The following is a 19,048-nucleotide window of genomic DNA, read 5'->3' on the forward strand; positions in this document are numbered from 1 at the left end:
CTTTGGAACATGCAAACTCATGGACAGAACAGCAGGAGATTAACTGGGTATTACTAATTGCTAATCACAAAGGATGTCAGGGTAAAATTAGAAAGGGAATTTTGTAGAAACCTTTTGCTCAGTGCTTCCAGGATTTGGTTTTCACTTTTTTTTTTTTTTTTTTTTTGTTGTGGGCAGAACCTTCAAGCAGTTTTTTGCTGAAAAAAAGCAGATTGGGTTTTGTGTCCCTGATTTTGATTAGCAAAATGCTGCAGCCGTGGAAGATGGGCAGCCCAGCAGACTAAATCCAATTAGTGTGCCTTGAGCTAAGCTGCAGGCAGTTATTGTCTGTGACAATTCACTGTCACTGAGACTGCTTTCTGCTGGCTCTGTGGGGACCTGGGGGAGGTGCTGCTCCTCACCTGGCTGGGTCTGCAGGCTCTGCCTGTGCTGTCCCCTCTGGGCAGGGACCAGCCTGGCCCCAGCCTGGCCAGCAGCTGTTGGCTGAGTGCATCTGGGTTATCCACATGCTCTTGCCATGCCTGGAACTGGTGTATGGACGTGGAAACTCTTCCCAAAGTGTTCCTCAGCTCATGGAAAGATCACTTCAAGCATTGCCAGGCTGCCTCACTTGAGCTGGGGCTGCCTGTGCCTGCACTTGGTCCCGCCTGTTGCTGCACAGCTTCAGTCTGAAGGTGTTTGCCTTCTCCAAGCCAAACACTGGGATCTCCAGGATGTGTGGAAGTCCAGACCAGATCCAGGAGCAACAGGAGGTGTAAAGAGTGCCAGGCAGCAGCTCCATGTCTGTTGTGGCCTCACCGAGCTTGGGCATTTCTAAGCTCAGTGTGAGGTCCCAGTGAGCTCACCCTGCTGCTGGCTCTGCTCTAATCTAAAGGTTCCACTCAGGACCTCCAGATGTCCCTTCTTTGAGGTTTTCTCCTTAATCTGAATGGAGTTAGGATGTAGATAATACATTACCAGCACCTTATCCTGTATGTGTGACAAACAGAAACCCCTCTGGATCCCTGGTGGTGCCGTGTCCCCTCACCCACAGGTCCTGTCCCCACAGCAGGTGCCCCAGGTGCTGATGTGACACCCACCACTGGTTGCCAGAACAATGGGGAAACTGCAGAGTAAAATCAGCTTCAACACCACCAAATACAGGTAAAGCAACGCTGGGAGATCAGGTCTTGTTAATAAACCAGGTGTGAGAGGGAAGAGAGCACAAAGTTTCATTATTGGATGTTTGAACCAGATTTTCATTTCTAATCCTCACTTTTAAAGTCTGCTCAGCTTCTTTGGGGGGCTGAAATCCCAAGTGTCACTCACAGGAATGGCAAAGCACAAAACCATGGCAGTGGTTGTGCTCTGTGATGGCTGAGGCAGAGCTCTGAAGGGCAACAGCTCCAAATACCCAAACAGTTTTGTTGTGTCCTCAGAGCCTGTCACCAGCCTTCATGGCCAAGATGAAATATTTCAGTTCCTGGCAGCAGGGAGAGGGTTCTGTGCCTGGAGAGCAGCACAGGGTGGCAGTGGGGGGACTCATGGCCTGGGAGGTGTCACAGCAAAGAGCAGCAGAGCCTGACCCATGTGAGGACTGTGGAGGCTGGTGAGGTCAAAATCTCTTTTCTTTGCACCAGCACAGAGTGAGGGACAATTAAATATTCAGTAGCTCTGGAGCTGGGATAGGTCTGCTCCATCTCACTCACAGCCTCTGTCTGGCTTTCCAAGACAGGTGTTGTCGTGTCAGGAGGTGCCAGGGGATGGCACCCGGCCTCTCCTCCAGCCCCTGCACTCCCACTGCTGTCCCTGTCCCTCTGCAGGGCCGAGGGCTCCGTGGGACAGACGGGACCTGCTGGTGCCTCCTGGCAGCACAGCCCTGCTCACACTGATGCTGTCACCTCTGTGGCTGCCCTCAAACCAGACCTGTGCGTGTCAGGAGGAAGGGATAAGGTGAGGTATCCCCTGGGACAGGATAATACATCAACAGCTTCACAAGTAAGGTTGGAATGTGAGCTTTGAACATTTCCGTGGATGGTGGCTGTGTCGGTGCCTGAATTTAGAAAGGAAAAATGAGCTTAGGGTGAGGGCACACCCTGAAGCACATGGAATCAAATTTTGTAACCTCTCCAGAGCTCATATCACATCAAATCCTCCCACCCAGGCTTGGGATCGCCAACTGACTCTGACATCACCTGCCTTTAAGGACAGCTGTACGTGCTGTAGGGAGCTGAAAACCAGAGGAGCCTGTTCCCTGTGCTGTGGACTGTGCACAAGCCTTGGTGTGATTGTCCTCCCTGCCCTGCTCTGTGCTGACCCCTGTCCCTGTCCCTGCAGAGTGTGGCTGTGTCCAGCTGGAGGTCTGGGGCTGCCCTGCGCCGCTTCACCGGCCACGAGCGCGAGGTCACCAAGGTGAGAGCTGGGGAGCCAGGGGTGATGGAGCACTGGTTTGTGCTCCAAGAAAGGTGGGATCAGGGTATTCCTGGTGTCCAGCTGGGGATGGTTGAGCTGGATGACCTTAAAGGTCTTTTCCAAACTTAATGATTCATGATTCTGTGATCAGAACACGTTAGGTTTTTCCCAAGGTCCCAACAGGTACTTTTGGAAGCAGCATGGAGTGTTGCATTCAGAATAAACAGGGCTGCAGGAGGTCTGGATGTGAGCTTGTCTTCCCCTCCAAGAGATTGTATAGCAGAAGCTCAGGATAAATTATGAGGTCAAGCTTTTGATGCAGAGATGCCATTCACTTTTCTTCAGGCCTCATTCTGCTAGACCTGACATTATTCCACAAATCAGCCATGCCTGGCTGAGACATTCTGGGAATACCCATGCCATGTGCCATAGCTGGAATATTCTGGGAATAGCAGGGCTTTCATTTCCTTTCTGGAATTGGGATGATAAAGCCAAGCAGGTTTCTGGAGAGCAGAGGGGCTGTAGCTGTGTGTGGTGTGGCCAGTGCACCTCCACAGGGGACAGCCCCAGTGGGTACTGCAAAGACAAAGGGGGCTTTTTGTTCACCTCAGTGCTCAAAACAGCTGTGCACTGGGCTCACGTGGGTTTGCAAGGACATTTTTCCTATAAAAGGAATGGTTCCTAAGAACAAGACCTGAGAGCACCCATGCACCATCCCTGGCTCTGAGGGGATACGGGACAGAGTTGGGAGGCCAGACTTTGGGAGTCATGTTCCTGCCTGTGTTGAGCTGTGGCAGGACAGCAGCAGAGTTTTCCTCTCCCTGTGAGCTGGGTGTGAGGATGAGCAGCTTCTCCTTCTGTCCTTGGCAGGTCACCTCAGCCCTCGACTCCAGCAGAGTCTTCAGCGCGTCCCGGGACAAGACAGTGATGATGTGGGAGCTTCACGGGACTGAGGGGCCAAGGCAGCACTTCCCAGGACATGACCTGGTTGTTACTGGGCTGGCTGTGAGCCCAGGTGAGGGACATTACACTCCCAGTCCCCAGGGACTGACTGACAGTGTTTCCTGCCCTGTTTTTGATGTTAATTGTGGTTGCAGACGCCTCCCAGCTGTGCACGGGCTCCCGGGACAACACCGTGTGCAAGTGGGACACTGAGACCGGGGAGTGTCTGGGCAGAGCTGCAATCTCCAGGAACCTGGTAGGATCTGCTGGTTCCTCCAATCCCATCCCATCATCCATCCCCCCTCCCTGCCTACATTGTTATTTCACATGTGGGGCTGTGCAGAGAGGATTTTCTGGGAGCTTGGTGCCAAAGGGAGCCCTTGGGACACTGTGCACCTGGGCAGGCTCAGCTTGAGGCTGGTTATTCTTCTCCAGGTAACAACAAACCCAGGAGCACAAAGGTACCAAGGGACTTGTGGCAATTTATCAATGCTCTAACTCAGAGCTGTTTGGAAGCACACAGAGTCATGGAATCACTGAGGTTGGAAAAGACCTCTGAGACAGAGTTCAGCCATTCCCCCAGCACTGCCACGGCCACCACTAACTCATGTCCCCAAGTGCCACATCAGCATGGCTTTTAAATCCCTCCAGGGATGGTCACTCCATTGCCCTGGGCAGCCTGTGCCAATGCCTAACCACCCTTTCAGCAAAGAAATTTTCCCCAGTATCCAATCTAAATCTCCTTTGGCACAACCTGAGGCAATTTCTTCTTATTGCTTGTTCCCTGGGAGCCAAACCTGACCCCTACCTGTCTGCACCCCCTGTCAGGGAGTTGTGGAGGGCCAGAAGATCCCCCTGGGTCTCCTTTTCTCCTGGCTGAACAAGGCCTGTGCAGTGGGGCTGCATTCCCTCCTGTACCAGCCCAGAGCTGGGGTGGGTGCCAGCCCTGGTGCCTGTGCTGTCCCTGCTCCCATGGCTTTGTGTCCTGCTGCTGCCACCTCCCAGCCTCCATCACCACTGGGACTAGACCTGGCAGAGGAGCAGAAAATGTCCTCATCCAACACTTCCAGCTCCCAACCCAGCAGGAGGAGGGACAGGATGGGAGCTCAGTGGTTCCATCCTCAGGCAGGCACAGCCTGGGCTGCACACAGAGGTGGCTCCTGCTCATCCTTCCCTTTCCACAGGTCACACACCTGTGCTGGGTTCCTGGGGAGCCTTATGTCATCCAGACCTCAGAGGATAAAACCACCAGGTAAATTTAAAACTACCAGGTAAATTCTCCCTGTGGCCAGAGAGCAGGGAGGTACAGCCCGAGGCTGTTGTGGGGGTTGGTTGTCGTGACCCCTGCTGGTGTGGCTAAAAGTCACCTGCCAGCTCACCTGGGCCTTGGAGTGTGACCTGCAGCCAGGGACGGGCTGGGAGCAGCACTGGGTGGTGACTGCAGGTGAAAAGGAGAATTTGTGAGAAAGAGAGCTGGAGAGCGATGCAGCACGGATAAATGCAGGGAGAGCTTGGGAGCAGCTGTGGGCACAGCCGGGGTGTGCAGGAGGGCTCAGAGGGAAGCCACGGTGGTGATGATGCCTCAGGGTCCCCCTGCTGTTCCCTGCAGGGTGTGGGACAGCCGGGAGCTGCAGGTGGCCCACACGTTCCCAGCCAAGCAGCACATCCAGACGTGCTGCGACGTGAGCCAGGACGGGCGGTACTGCCTCAGCAGCAGCAGCAGCGGCTCCGGCGGCCACGGCGCCGAGGCCACCGTGAGTGCCCCGGGCAGCCCTGGGCTCCTCCTCCATCCCCTCCCACCCCATGGCACACAGGGAGAGCAGCACAGCACTGCTCAAGGCAGCCAGCCCTGGGCTCTGCTCCCTGCCCTCCCACGTCCATGGCACACACGGAGAGCTGCACAAGGGTCTGAGTGCTCCCACTGCCTTGGCCTTGGTGTCCTCCTGCCTGTCCCTTTGGGAAGTTTTGCTTGGGGAACAGCAGCAGTTGATCCTCCTGATTAAACCTCTGGGATTTGCCCCATCCCTGGAAGTGTCCAAGGCCAGGTTGGATGGGGCTTGGAGCATCCTGATCTAGTGAGTGGCATCTGTGAGTTGAAACTCTTGAAGCTTCTTTAAGGTTCCTTCCACCCCAAACCAGTCTGGAATTTCATTTCATTTCAGTAAAACTCACAGGGAAAAAACAATGGATGCCATTGAGGAACACAAGGTTCTTGCAGAAATCTTGTAAGGAATCCTTTGCTTCAGGTGTTTCCAAACCAGGGATTCAGTCCTGCAGATTTTCAGCCCTTTGTGTGAGGATCAAGAGGATGAAACTATCCCATCCCAGGGTGGGCAGGGCTGAGGATGGGAGCAGGCTGGGCACTTCTTATCTGCCTGCACAGTCTTAGCTTGTTGGCTGTAATGGGTGTGGCCATGTCCTCAGTCACCTGTTGAAAATCCTTTGGGCTTTGATGTTCTCCAGACTGTGAGCATGAAGGGCAGTAGCCTTTTATCCCAACCCACCTTCCTGTCTCGGTAAAACAACTCCCTGGGGCTCTACCCCTGCCTGTTTCTGCAGCTCTGGGACCTGAGGCAGACCAGGGGCCGGGTGTGTGAGTACAAAGGGCATTTCCAGACCACCACCTCGTGTGTCTTCCTGCCCCGGGGCCCCACGCTCGCCCCCAGCATTGCCACATCCTCCAGCGACAGCACAGTGAAGCTCTGGGACCAAGGCACTGCAGGTAGGGGAGGCTCCTGCCCACTCTGCTCCTTCCTCCTGGATAACAAACCCACCTTCCCCAGTTCTGTCTCCTCGTGGTGCTGGGCAGGGTGACTCTGCAATCTCTGGAGTTCGCTCCGAGCCTGCAGGGCAGGGTGGAGAAATGCCCGGAGCAAACCCAGGGCTCAACAAACATGAAGGAGCTGCATGTCTCAGATTACAGGGATCTTCTCTCAGCTAAAAGGAAGAATTACCAGAGAACTTTTAAAGGTACATCAGAGTTAAGCCATGAAAGGACAAATTATAAAAAGAAAAAAAGAGCAGGGGAACTCCAGAGATTTCTGCAGGTACAAGTAGAAAGGTGTAAGGAATAGAATTTGTACTGGAGAACAGAGGGCTGGTCAGCCAACACCCTCATTTTGGTTGTCCTCCTGAAGAGGAATCGTGGGCATTTTGGGGTTGAACCTGGTGGTGAGGGCGAGTCCCTCCCGAGTTGGACACAAAGGGGTTTGTTTGCCTGCCAAGCCCTGCCATGGCAGCAGGTTCTCAGTAACCCTTGTGCTGCAGGCAGACCTCCTGGGAGCTGTTCAGCTTCACAGCATTAGACACTCCCCAGGGCTAAGCCCCTCTCCAAGGGAACTCATTTAAGATGGGATGAAAATAGAAACCTGAGGCTCTCCTGCAGAGAAGGACCTTCTGTTCCCTTATCTGTTCCATTCCTGTGCACCCAGGTTGGCTGTGGGCTGGCAGCAGCTTTGATCCTCTTGCCTTCCCAGCTGGGTGAGCCATGATCCAGCTGCTCTGGAAGGGTGCAGGTCACAGGAGAGGCTCCAGGCCAAGGGCAGCTCTGTTTGCAGCTCAGCCTGGCCCTGGGGTCTCTGCACAAACTGTCTCAGGGAGTTTAATAACAAACAGAAAGGCTCCTGAGTAAATCTTATTTCTCTTTCCCTGTTGGAGATTCATCAAAACTGTGTGGTGAGTGTAGCACAGTCCTTAGGAGAACTGTGAGAAATTTGGGAGAAAAAGGGATGTTGGAAATGGCTCCAGGCACATCCTGCAGCTCTGCCCAGTGGGGGCTGTAGGTCCATCCAGCCCTGCTTCCCCTCCCAGGAAGGGGCAGAGCCTGAGCCCAGTGTGGATCCCTGTAAGCCACGGCCTGACTGGGCAGAGCACAGGGTGATTCTCTGTACCAGGGGCACACCCCAGGGTGTTCAAGTGTGGATGCAGGCAGCACTCACCCACCTGAGGCGAGCGGAGCCTGGAGCTGGGAGGTTGGTGTGGCCCTGCCCCATCCCAGCCAGCCCAGCCTCCCTCCCTTGTCCTTCCCTTGCAGCCTGCCTGGCCACGCTGTGCCTCGAGGGCTCGGGCCCGCTGGCCTCGCTGGCCGCCTGCGACAGCCGCACCCTGCTCTGCGCCAGCTCCAACTCCGGCATCCACGTGCTGCGAGTGAGGGGCGGAGCGGAGCTGAGCCTGGAGGAGGTGGCAGCGTTCTGAGCACCGGGACCCCGTCAGACACTGGCCCTGGAGGAGGTGGCAGCGTTCTGAGCACCGGGACCCCGTCAGACACTGGCCCTGGAGGAGGTGGCAGCGTTCTGAGCACTGAAACCCCTGTCAGACACTGTCCCTTGAGGAGGTGGCAGCGTTCTGAGCACTGAAACCCCCGTCAGACACTGTCCCTTGAGGAGGTGGCAGCGTTCTGAGCACTGAAACCCCCAGATTGTCCCAGGAGGGGATGCAACCCCCAAGAGCTGCCCTGACGGTGGGCAGCAGGGACTCTGTGCCTGTGGGGCACGGCAGCAGGGCTGGGGAGCTGCTGGTTGGTTTGTGGGTGACAGAGAAGCATTCAGAGCTGTCCAGGAGAAAAGCCAAACCCTGGGAGCCTTCAGGCCAAGCCCTTGCTCCTGAGTGAGCCTCCTGCACTTTCCTTACAAAGCCTCCCTGCAGCCAGAGAGAGGCACAGGATGGGCAGAGGGAGGAGATGAGACACCAGGACCAAGGGACATAACTGGAGCACCAGGCTGAGCACACACAGCTGGACCTGGGCTTGGACCAGAGGAGACTGCAATGAAATAATTCTGTTACTTGCTGGCCTCTCATTCCATTGTATTTTCCCTGGAAGGAACTGTGCTCACGTTCCCAAGGAACAGAGAGCTGCTCTCCAGCTGACAACAGGGAGGTGATTCTGTCTTCTCTTTACTCCTGAAGGTTTCCATCTGAGCTGGAAGGGACCCCCAGGATCCCCCAGCCCAGCCCCCCCAGCAGCCCCACCCTGGGCATCCCTGGCAGCGCTGCCCAAAGGCTCCTGGAGCTCTGGCAGCCTCGGGGCCGTGCCCATTCCCTGGGCAGCCTGGGCAGTGCCAGCACCCTCTGGGGGCAGAGCCTTGCCCTGAGCTCAGCCTGAGCTGCCCTGGCCCAGCCCCAGCCGTGCCCTGGCTCCTGTCCCTGTCACAGGGAGCAGAGATGGGAGCTGCCCCTCAGAGGAAGCTGCAGACCCTGAGCCTCCCCCTCAGCCTCCCCTGCTCCAGACTGAACAAACCCAATACCCTCACCCCTCCTTCTTACACCATCAGAAATCAAACTGTGCGTTGTGAAATTCCTGTAATTTCTCCATTCCCTGTGAGACCCAGAGCCCAGGATACACATTCAAAACCTCTTTAGATCTTCCAGGGCACATTATTTGCAAAACTTTAATTTAAACAACAAATAAGTACAAAAGCTCTCCCCAGGGCAGGGCAGAACAAGACAATCCTACACTGAGTGACCTCACACAGCAAACCCCAAACAGGAGATGCTGAAATGGATTTGCAACACTCAGTCCATGGGACAACTCATGGAGGAGGACACAAGGTGGTACCTGGAAAAGAAGAGATTCTCTGGCCTTGGGCATCTACTGTAAGTGGATCCAGGGGGATGCAGATCTCCATCCAATGTGGAGGCAGGGGAAGGAGAGCACCACATGCCTCTCCCTCTGGGCTCTCTCCCTAAATGCAAATCAAGTCTGAAGTCACACTCCTACCAAAAAGGAAGGTGAGAAGGGCAGTAACAGAAGCTGAACCACACCCCAAACCTGAGATGCTCGTGGTTACTGCAAATGTTTGGAGGACACCTGGGAGGCGAACTTGGAAGGGAGGGTAGAAGTACATGGATCAAAAATACAGCAGAAAGTGGTACCTGCAGTATAAAACCAGTCCAAAATGTGGGAAAACTCCCAAGACTTGACAACAACCAAGCCCAGGCCAACAGTGGTGCTTCAAACACACCCAAACTCCAGAGCAGCCATCACTGCAGCTGCTGTAACACACTGGATTCCTGTTTTGTTTTTTTAATATAAAAAAGCAGCCAAAAGTCATGAACGTCCCTGTCCCAGTCCATAACCTGTCCCTCTGAGCTACTCAGCTGTCCAGAGCTTGAAGGTTCTGTCGTAGGAGCAGGTGGCAATGAGCTGCCCATCCAGGGAGATGTCCAGGCCCATCACCTTCCCCTCGTGCCCCGCCAGTGTCTTCAGGGGGGACCAGCCAGGGTGGGTCCAGATCTTGGCCGTGTTGTCGTAGGCGCCCGTGAGCAGGAAATTCCCGTGGTTGGCTGCACAGGAGGAGAAAGAGGAGAAGTGAGGCTTGCAATGAACACATGACATCCCTGCTCACAAACAGGCCTTGCTGAGCTGCAGGTGTGCATGGGAGCTGCCAGAGGGGAGGGACAGGGAGCAGCAGGGACTCACGTTCAAACCTGACGCCGGTGACCAGGTTCTGGTGGGCAGGGATGGTGTAGATGCATTTCCTCTGCCGCAGGTCCCACACCTTGCAGGTGTTGTCCCCACTGCCCGTGGCCACGTGGTACCTGCCAAGGAGGGGAGGCAGAGCAGTGTTCAGGGAGTGCAGTTTACACTCACGGCCCCCACATCAGTGCCAGCTCCCTCCTTACCCGTTTGGGGAGAAGTTGATTCCATAGATCTCCTTCAGGTGCCCTTCCAGGAACATGATACAGCGGCCCGTGCGCAGGTCCCACACCCGGCCAAAGGCATCCAGGCCTCTGCAAGCACAGCATTGTTGTATTCTTGTTGTATTCATACTTCTCAAGTCCCATACTGTACCAAGCTGTTCTTCTCTGCAGCACAGTTCTTCATATGTCTTCTCAGGGGCTCCTCCTGGGCTCTCTACCCACCCCTATTTATTCCAGTTACCTTCACGAGCTACAGCTGCTGCCCAACTGAGGACTTCACAGCTGTGGCTCGTTTGGAGTAACTAGGACCCACACAGACCTTACAGGGACTCTCTCCATAACAATACATATATATTCAGGCCCCCACACAGCATCACACACTGGGCTGGGCTGAGCGGGACCCTACAGATCACCCCTGCCATGGCAGGGACACCTCCCACTGTCCCAGGCTGCTCCCAGCCCTGCCCAGCCTGGCCTTGGGCACTGCCAGGGATCCAGGGGCAGCCACAGCTGCTCTGGGCACCCTGTGCCAGGGCCTGCCCACCCTCACAGGGAACAATTCCTAATTGCCACTATCCCCTCCATCCCTGCCCTGTGGCAGTGGGAGCCACTCCCCAGCACTGTCCCTGGTGCCAGGAAAAGCCCTGGTGCAGGGGGCACTCACCCGGTGCCAGCCAGGGAGCCGTCGGTGTGGAAGGCGATGTCGTAGACGCCCTTGCTGTGCCCCTCCTGGTGCAGGATCTCCTCCTGCGCCTCCAGGTCCCACAGGCGCCACGAGTGGTCGTAGCTGAGGAACAAAGCTCTCCTTAGTCACAGTCACTGAGGCTGCAAAAGCCCTCCAGGACCATGGAGTCCAGCTGTTAACCCAGCACCACCACATTCACCACTAACCAACATCCCCAGGTGCCACCTCTGGGTGTTTTGTGACCACTTCCAGGATGGTGACTCCACCCCTGGGCAGCCTGTGCCAGTGCCTGGCCATCCTTTGCGTGAGGACGTTTTTTCCCCAATATCCAACCTAAACCTTCCCTGGTGTAACTTGAGGCTACTTCCCCTGGTCTCCATGTAACTCCAGGGAGAACAACAGGATATTTCACCAACCCTGGGAGCATTTTATTCCCAGTGTCTCACACAGGGACAGGGAAAGGAATCCCAACGACCTGCTGTCCCTGACACTGCAGCAGCCCAGCTGTGCTCACAATGGCCAAGCCCTGCCCAGCTGCTGTGGACAAGCCCTGACACCAGGGCCACCAGCTGGGCAGCCCATGGTCACTTCTGGAAGCCATGGTCACTGGAAGCCATGGTCACCTTTGGAAGCCATGGTCACCAGCCCATGGTCACCTTTGGAAGCCATGGTCACTTCTGGAAGCCATGGTCACCAGCCCATGGTCACCTCTGGAAGCCATGGTCACTGGAAGCCATGGTCACTTCTGGAAGCCATGGTTACCAGCCCATGGTCACCTCTGGAAGCCATGGTCACCAGCCCATGGTCACCTCTGGATGCCAGTGCCCAGGTGTCCGTACCAGGTGGTGCCCAGGAACCTCCCTGAGGGGTGCCACATCACTCGGGCCACTCTCATGCTGTGTCCCTCGATGTCTGCCACGGGCTCATCACTGAAACACAGAACAAACCATTGGCCACTGGGGTCTGGCTCGAGCCAGGCCTTGCTCACACACTGTGATGGCAGCAGCAGCTCTGCTGAGGAAATCAAACCAGGCAGGAACAGCAGAGCTGTTGCCAATGACTCTGAACTCTGCCACACTCCAAGGTCTGAGTGAAACCCTTTCTCCACACCTCCTGTTGGCTGTAAAGCTCTCCTGGGACGATGATGATTATTAATGAAAATTAACAAGGCCCTTGTCATTAGCACTTCTGGAAGTACAGAAACAAACCTGAACTGCAGGAAGTTCTGAGAACACAACATCCTGAACTGCAGCAGCTCCTGCTGTTCTGCAGGATGCAGGGAACATTTGTTCTCCCAGAATGACAGGCAGCAGGTCAGGAGCACTCACACACCCTCTGAACAGCACTGAAGCTTCTTTCCAACAGGTTAATAGAGAGATGTGGTCACATGAGCCTAACAACCCCCTGTCCCTTTGCCCAGGGGCACTTTTGCTGTTACAAACTGTGATTTCAGCTGAGGACAAACAACTGTTCCTCTGGAGCTGCCTGCCCTTCCCAGGAGCCCTGAGGCTCCAGTTCTCAAGCAGGTGATGCTGAGGCTCAGTACCTGAACCCTTCTCCTCTCCCAGGCCTGAGGGAGGTGCTGCCCATCTGCCAGAGCTCCTCTGTGCACTGACAGTCATTTGTTTCCAGCACAGGCAGAACTTTTTGTGTCTGTGCATTTATTTGATCAATCCCTCTCCAAATCCTGGTGCTTTCCAACCACTCAAAAATTCATTTCTTAATATCCAAGAGGGGCAATTTTCTCCTTAGTGAGCTGTTAGAATGAAACAGTCCCCAGACTTTCCATCCATCACCCCCAGCAGTTGAGCAATGCCCAGCAGCAATTCTGCCTCAGCCCCTCTCAGACCATCTCCCTCACCTGGGCTCCCTAATCAGGGTGATCTCTCTTCCTGCTGAACAGGGTGGCACATACTGAGGCCAGGGAGGGCACTGGGGCAGCTACAAGGAAAGGTCACATTGGCAGGAATGTCTGCAGGAACATGGAATATGAACCCCAGCACAGCAATGCTGCAGCTGTGCACATCTGGAACAGTTCTGACCTTTCCAGGTTCCAGAGTTTGACAGAGCCATCAGCTGCACACGAGGCCAGGCTCACGTCCTTCTTGTCCAGGGACACCGTGGCCTTGGGGTGGAACACGATGGCCCCCACGTTGGTGCTGTGTCCTGAACGGAAAGAAAAGCAAAATTCAGAATCTGCCACAGGATCCCGGCCAGTTCTTCAGAAAAGCAGCATTTCCTTGGCACTGGGGAGGGAGGTGACATTGCCCTGTCACCCCCAGCCAAACTGCACTTCCAGGAGCACCCAAGGCAGAGCATCCAAAATGAAGGTTTGGAACCCTCAAAAATTCAACACATGAATCAAAGGATTTGTCCTCACATCTGTATTTAGTCCAAGTTGTGACCACTACTCAAAGAACCTCACTGTTGTCAAGTGAGCTGCCCAAAACTGCAGCTGTTTGTTACTCAAGCAACTCAAACCAGATTTGGAAACCAAACCAAATTGTTCAGAAACAGCAAACTTGGAGCTGAGGTTTGAGCTGAAGGCCAGGTCTCCCTTCTCATTATATGACACATTCCCATGCTCCCAAGCCAAGGGATGCTCTCAATAAGACAGAAACCTGCCTGAACACAACATTTTAAAACCACAAAGCAATTCAGATGTGGGAGCTCAGCACAGAGAGAAACAAAAGAAGCAGAAGCCTCAGTGAGAGCCCCTGAGTACCTCGTAAGGTGTGAACCAGGTTGCAGTCAGGCACAGACCAGAGCTTGCACAGCCCACTCCTGTGAACACAAGGAATGGATGTCAGTGGAGAAGGACAGCAAGGAACACATCAATGTTCTTGATCAATCAATGTTCTTGATCAATCAATCTCTGCTCAGCTCTAAATGAGGTGATGAGAGCTCAGAGCAGCCTCTCACAATTCCCAAGGCTCCAAAACCATTCCTGTGCTCCCCCAGCCCCCAGGGCAGGTGCTGCCAAGGCAGGCTCACCAGCAGGCTGTGGCCAGCAGTTTGGAGTTGGGGCTGAAGTGGCAGTAGGACAGCGGGCGATCGTCCCCGATCTGGCTGCAGAAGTTATTCAAGGACTGTAAGAAACACAAAGAAAATCATCAATAAATGACTGAAGCACAGCCAGCCCAGAGCTATCCCCAGCCAAAGCTTGAGGTGAGGGAGGCAAACGTGCACAGGAGGAGGCAGAGGCCCTTGGGAAGTCACTTTCAAAGGGAGACGCTGCCTCAGAGCCACTCCAGCTCCAGGCAGGAGGGCCAGGACAAGTCTGGCCCAGCTCAGCCTGGGGGCACAGCTCAGCCCCCCAGGAACACCCATGGTATGTGCCCCCAGCCCCAGAGCTCTGCAGCTGCAGCTCTGACACAGAGCTGGCTGGAATTTGGCATCTGCCCACAGATCATCCAAAGAATCCAACCAGACAGACAGGGCAGAGGGGAGAACAAATCCTCTGGAGTAAACAGGATTAGGGGGGCAGCACACTCTGCCTGAGCCTCTCTGTTTGGTTAAGCTGGGAATCTGGCTTAGCATGCTCACAAAGGGCATCTCAGAGTCATCCCAACCATGTTCAGCACCCAGAGTTGGTATTTCCCTGGCATTCCTGGGCTCCCCAGCCAGAGGCAGGAATACATTCCTCCAGCCTCACAGGTGAGTGGCAAGGCAGGACAGGGATGTCTCTGCACCCTCTGCCATGCCAGGGACAAATTACATCTCCCTGGAGAGAAATTACATCTCCTCCTTCCTTCTCTGAAGGAGTCAGAAAAGGCTTCAGAGACACAGGGAAAGAGGAAAAGCAGAACTTCCCAAGACTGCACAGACTGATGTGCATGTGGACAGCACCTCAGGCAGCTCAATTCCTGCTGGGCTCTCAGAGGATCAGCCAAACCTTGTGAGCACAGCAGTGGAGCAGCTGCCAAAGCCAAACCTACCCTCAGGGATTTGTGCAGCTCCTGCCTCTGGGATGTCCTGGTGGCCTCAGGGATCTCCTTGAGCAGCCGAGCCTCCTCCAGCCTCTTTGCTGCCCTGGGAAGAGCAAAGGTGGGGTGGGAGCCCCCAGAACTGCCCCTGGAAATGCCTTTGCTCTGCTCTTCCCCTTAAACTTCCCCCCCTGCCCCTTCCCTGCCCTGGAAATGCCTTTGCTCTGCTCTTCCCCCACACATCCCCTCCTGCCCCTGGAAATGCCTTTTCCCTGCTCTTCCCTGGATCAGTCCCTGAGAGCTCCAGCTCTGGGCTCACTGGACCTGCCCCCCACTCCCTGCATTTCCCATGCTCCCCCCAGCAGGATTTGACCAATGTTTTGTGTTTTCTCTCACCTGGGGAGGGAGTAGTTGGCCAGCCACAGCCTGGCTGTTTTCAGACTGCGTGGGCCCTCGTGGTACCAGGTTTGCTGATACTGTAAAAAAGGAATAAAAGTGATGGAAAAGCCCTGGTGCTGCTGCCCCTGTGTTCATTCCCCTCAGCTCCTCCCAGCAGCACCTGCCCCAAACCCTGCTGTGCTCTGGCCTCTTTTTAAGGGCTTTCTGCACAATTAAGCCCCAGGAAAAGGATTTGGGGAGATAAATCAAATTCTCTGCCCTACAGATCCAATCCTGACATGCTGCCACTTCACACAACATTCCAGTTGAACCCTGACTCATCTGCATTTACTGACATGTAACTCCCTCCTTGTTTACACATTACTCAGTAAAGAGAGAGAGCTGCAGAAATTATTTCTTACAGTACAGCTCAAAAATAGTAAGGCAAAAGAGACTCAGAAGAGATACAGAAACAGAAAGAGTAATCAAAGGCAGAGACAGATGCAGCAGCAGGAACATATTTTTTTCTTCCCAAGTGTGAAGGAAAGTAAGGGACTTGCTGCAGTAGGTAAGAGCCCACACACCTGCTCTCCTGGTCTGCACAGTGAGAGCAGCACAGAGCAGGGTCTGTGAGTAAAAACCACACTTGGTGCTCCTCACTGTGACCAAACATTGCCACAGATTTGCTGAAATGGGCAACACAGAAAAAGGGATGGCATGAGAATCCAGAGGCTGGCCAAAGGCAGAGTCCTGGATATATCAGAGCTGGATACACCATCCCTCCCTCAGCACTGAGGGACAGGAGACACCCTCACCTCTTCTTTGGACTTTTTGGACCTGTCATCGTCTTTCCTGGTCTTCTTTAATGCATCTGTGCCAACCACTGAGAGGATGTTCCTTAACCTGGGAGGGAAATCATGAAGCTTCATTTAGTCAGGAAATTCTCAGCTGTCCTAACAAATATCACTGTGAGATTCCCTCTGCCTTGGGGTCCTTAGAACAGAAATCCCAGACTGGTTTGGGGTGGGAGGGACCTTAAAGCCCATCCAGTGCCACCCCTGCCATGGCAGGGACACCTCCCCCTGTCCCAGGTGCTCCCAGCCCTGTCCAGCCTGGCCTTGGGCACTGCCAGGGATGGAGCAGCCCCTGGACATTGAGGATTCTGCCTGAAGGCCAAAGCACAAAAGTAAAATGCCACATGAAATTGCTGAAATCAGACAATGTTGGGTCCCATATATAAATAATATAATAAATATATATTATTTATATATAAATAAAAGGGAGGGGTATATTTTAAAAAAGATTTAGAACCCAGAGCTTTTCCTGGGCACTGCCAGGGATCCAGGGGCAGCCACAGCTGCTCTGGGCACCCTGTGCCAGGGCCTGCCCACCCTCACAGGGAACAATTCCCAATTCCCAATATCCCATCCAGCCCTGCCCTCTGGCAGCGGGAGCCATTCCCTGTGTCCTGTCCCTCCATCCCTTCAGGCCCTGGCAGGGACTCTCAGCTCTCCCTGGAGCTTCTCCTCTCCAGGTGAGCCCCCCCAGCTCTCGCAGCTGCCCTGTGGCACAGGGCTCTGTGCAGCCCAGCTGCCAGGAGGAGCTCTGTGCTTTGCCAGCCGTCCCCTCCCCGTGCAGGCCCAGCACCTCTCCCTGCGCTCCGCAGGGCCCTCTCCGAAGAGCGTGATGGGCTCCCCCAGGGCCCTCAGGCACGCCTTGACCTCGCAGTCGTCCGTGGACACGTTGATCTGCCGCGCGCGCTTGCGCCGCTCGAACTCCGCCAGCACCTCGGCCTGCCGCTCGCTCATGTGGTCCTCGAGGTCAAACACCTCCCCTGGGCACACGCACGGCCTCAGCACACGCAGCCAGCACGGCCCGGGGCACGGCTGGCGCTGCCAGGGGTCTCTGCAGGGCACCCAGAGTGTCCCCGGCCCCAAGGGCCACCCCCAGCAGGGACACGGGAGGGTTTGGGATGTGACCAGAGAGGGACACGGCACAGCTGCCTCAGCTCTCCCAGAGCTCCTCGGCCCCTGGATCCCTCCCTCAGTGGTCCCAGAGCCCCAGGATCCCTCCCTCAGCCCCTGGATCCCTCCCTCAGCTCTCCCAGAGCCCCGGGACCCTTCCCTCAGCTGTCCCTCAGCCCCTGCATGCCTCTCTCAGCTGTCCCAGAGCCCTGGACCCCAGAGCCTCCCTCAGCTCTCCCAGTGCCCCTGGATCCCTCCCTTAGCTCTCCCAGAGCTCCTCAACCCCAGGATCCCTCCCTCAGTGGTCCCAGAGCCCCTCTGCCCTTGGATCCCTCACTCAACTGTCCCAGAGCCCCTGGATCCCTCCCTCAGCTCTCTCAAAGCCCCTCTGCCCATGGATCCCTCCCAGAGCCCCTGGATCCCTCCCTCAGCTGTCCCAGATCCCCCCTGCCCTGGATGCCTCTGGAATAGGAAGATCCAAGCAGCGAGCTGCCCACAGAGACATTTGGAAGCGTCGCATCTGCAGGAAGGGGACAACAAAGGGTGCTTGCACGTGCTCACCAGTGCTGATGTTGATGTTGCCAGCCTCCATGGCTGCCTTCATGCCCTCCTTGGCCAGCAGCCCGGCCTCGCCCTTGGCCAGGCGCTCGCGCTCCTTCTCCTCCAGGCTCCCGTAGAAGATGGGCGCCCGCTTGGCCGGGGGAGCCTCGGCCTCCTCGGCTGCCTTGGCCTTGGGGGGCTGAGGGGAGAAACGGGGGGCACAGAGTGAGGGACAGAGTGCACAGACACACAGAGCATGGGGACAGACACGCAGCAAACAGCCTGCCTGTGCCAGGACAACAGGGCTGGGCAAAGACCTCTCAGAACCCCAGCTTGGCTTGGGTGGAAGGGCACTGAAGCCCATCCAGTGCCACCCCTGCCATGGCAGGGACACCTCCCACTGTCCCAGGTGCTCCCAGCCCTGCCCAGCCTGGCCTTGGGCACTGCCAGGGATGGAGCAGCCGCTGGACACTGAGGTTTTTGCCTGAAGGCCAAAGCACAAATGTAAAACCCAACATTAAATTGCTGGAATCAGGCAATGTTGGGCCCCTTTTATTTATCATCTGCAGAGGTATTTTTGGAGCAAGCTTTAGAACACGGAGCTTTTCCTCCTCCTGCACCAGCACGGCCAGGAGCGATGCCATGCCCCAGCTCCAGCTCCCTCCCCGGAATGCTGAGGAGTGAGCGGGGCCCGGCTCCGTCCCCCCGGAGAGGCCTCACACGAACCGCCCGAGCGAGCAACCAGGACTGGGCACAAGTGCGGGAAACACGGGAGCCTGCGGGCTCCTTTAGAGCTCCGCTGTCACCGGGGCACCGTAAACCCCGCACAGCATCAGCAGCCGCGATTCCCGCGGCCTCTCCCGCTCCTGCGGGCCCGGAGCCGCCCCCATCTCCCGGACACTCACCTCGGGGGGCCGGGCCCCGCCGCGAGCCGCCGGTGCCCGCGCGGTGGCCATGGCGGGAGCGGGACCGGGAAAAGCCCAGGAAGGGATAAGAAGCCGGGAAGGGGAACGGGAACCAGAGAGCGGGAACGGGGCGAGACTCGCGGCGCTCGGGTTCCGGCGCCTCACGGCCACTTCCGGGTCACGCAAGGTATGCCGGGAACTGCATCGCTCTTTAAGGGATGAACACGCGAGGCACGCCGGGAGATGTAGTGCCCGCTGAGGGCAGGACGCGCGGGGCACGCCGGGAGTTGCAGTGCCCGCTAATGGTAGTACGCGCAGGGCACGGCGGGAAATGCAGTGACCGATAAGGGCGGTACGCGCGGGGCACGGCGGGAGATGCAGTGCCCGCTAATGGCGGTACGCGCGAGGCACGCCGGGAGATGCAGTGCCCGCTAATGGCAGTACGCGCGAGGCACGCCGGGAGATGTAGTGCCCGCTAATGGCAGTACGCGCGAGGCACGCCGGGAGATGTAGTGCCCGCTAATGGCAGTACGCGCGAGGCACGCCGGGAGATGTAGTGCCCGCTAATGGCAGTACGCGCGAGGCACGCCGGGAGATGCAGTGCCCGCTAATGGCAGTACGCGCGAGGCACGCCGGGAGATGTAGTGCCCACTGAGGGCGGTTCGCGCGGGGCACGCC

At 56.2% G+C, this 19,048-nt stretch overlaps 2 protein-coding genes across 2 annotated transcripts; one reads left to right on the forward strand and one right to left on the reverse strand.

Moving 5' to 3' along the window:
* The first annotated feature begins 1,096 nt into the window (after positions 1-1,096).
* On the forward strand, positions 1,097-7,527 carry WDR31 (WD repeat domain 31). The gene is made up of 9 exons (XM_059486575.1): positions 1,097-1,143; positions 1,803-1,932; positions 2,317-2,391; positions 3,262-3,406; positions 3,489-3,589; positions 4,518-4,585; positions 4,943-5,087; positions 5,893-6,055; positions 7,367-7,527. Exons 1-9 carry the CDS (start codon positions 1,097-1,099, stop codon positions 7,525-7,527), a joined length of 1,035 nt encoding a protein of 344 aa, XP_059342558.1.
* Positions 7,528-8,614: 1,087 nt separating this feature from the next.
* On the reverse strand, positions 8,615-18,544 carry PRPF4 (pre-mRNA processing factor 4). The gene is made up of 14 exons (XM_059486293.1): positions 18,371-18,544; positions 17,487-17,664; positions 16,609-16,795; positions 15,777-15,864; positions 14,980-15,059; positions 14,596-14,689; positions 13,652-13,746; positions 13,383-13,441; positions 12,700-12,823; positions 11,497-11,586; positions 10,637-10,759; positions 9,955-10,062; positions 9,752-9,870; positions 8,615-9,615 (listed from the first exon to the last, which is right to left on the reverse strand). Exons 1-14 carry the CDS (start codon positions 18,419-18,421, stop codon positions 9,422-9,424), a joined length of 1,590 nt encoding a protein of 529 aa, XP_059342276.1. The 5' UTR covers positions 18,422-18,544; the 3' UTR covers positions 8,615-9,421.
* Between the last annotated feature and the right edge of the window lie 504 nt (positions 18,545-19,048).

The sequence above is a fragment of the Ammospiza nelsoni genome, chromosome 20 (genome assembly GCF_027579445.1).
Source record: "Ammospiza nelsoni isolate bAmmNel1 chromosome 20, bAmmNel1.pri, whole genome shotgun sequence".
NCBI lineage: Eukaryota > Metazoa > Chordata > Aves > Passeriformes > Passerellidae > Ammospiza > Ammospiza nelsoni.

Coding starts and splice junctions, on each gene's coding strand:
- WDR31 (XM_059486575.1), top strand. CDS start 1,097: ATGGGGAAACTGCAGAGTAAAATCAGCTTCAACACCACCAAATACAG. Junction 2,392..3,261: donor ACGAGCGCGAGGTCACCAAG/GTGAGAGCTGGG, acceptor TGTCCTTGGCAG/GTCACCTCAGCCCTCGACTC. Junction 3,407..3,488: donor TGGGCTGGCTGTGAGCCCAG/GTGAGGGACATT, acceptor TTGTGGTTGCAG/ACGCCTCCCAGCTGTGCACG.
- PRPF4 (XM_059486293.1), bottom strand. CDS start 18,421: ATGGCCACCGCGCGGGCACCGGCGGCTCGCGGCGGGGCCCGGCCCCCC. Junction 12,824..13,382: donor CCTGGTTCACACCTTACGAG/GTACTCAGGGGC, acceptor CTTTCCGTTCAG/GACACAGCACCAACGTGGGG. Junction 9,871..9,954: donor ATCAACTTCTCCCCAAACGG/GTAAGGAGGGAG, acceptor CCTCCTTGGCAG/GTACCACGTGGCCACGGGCA.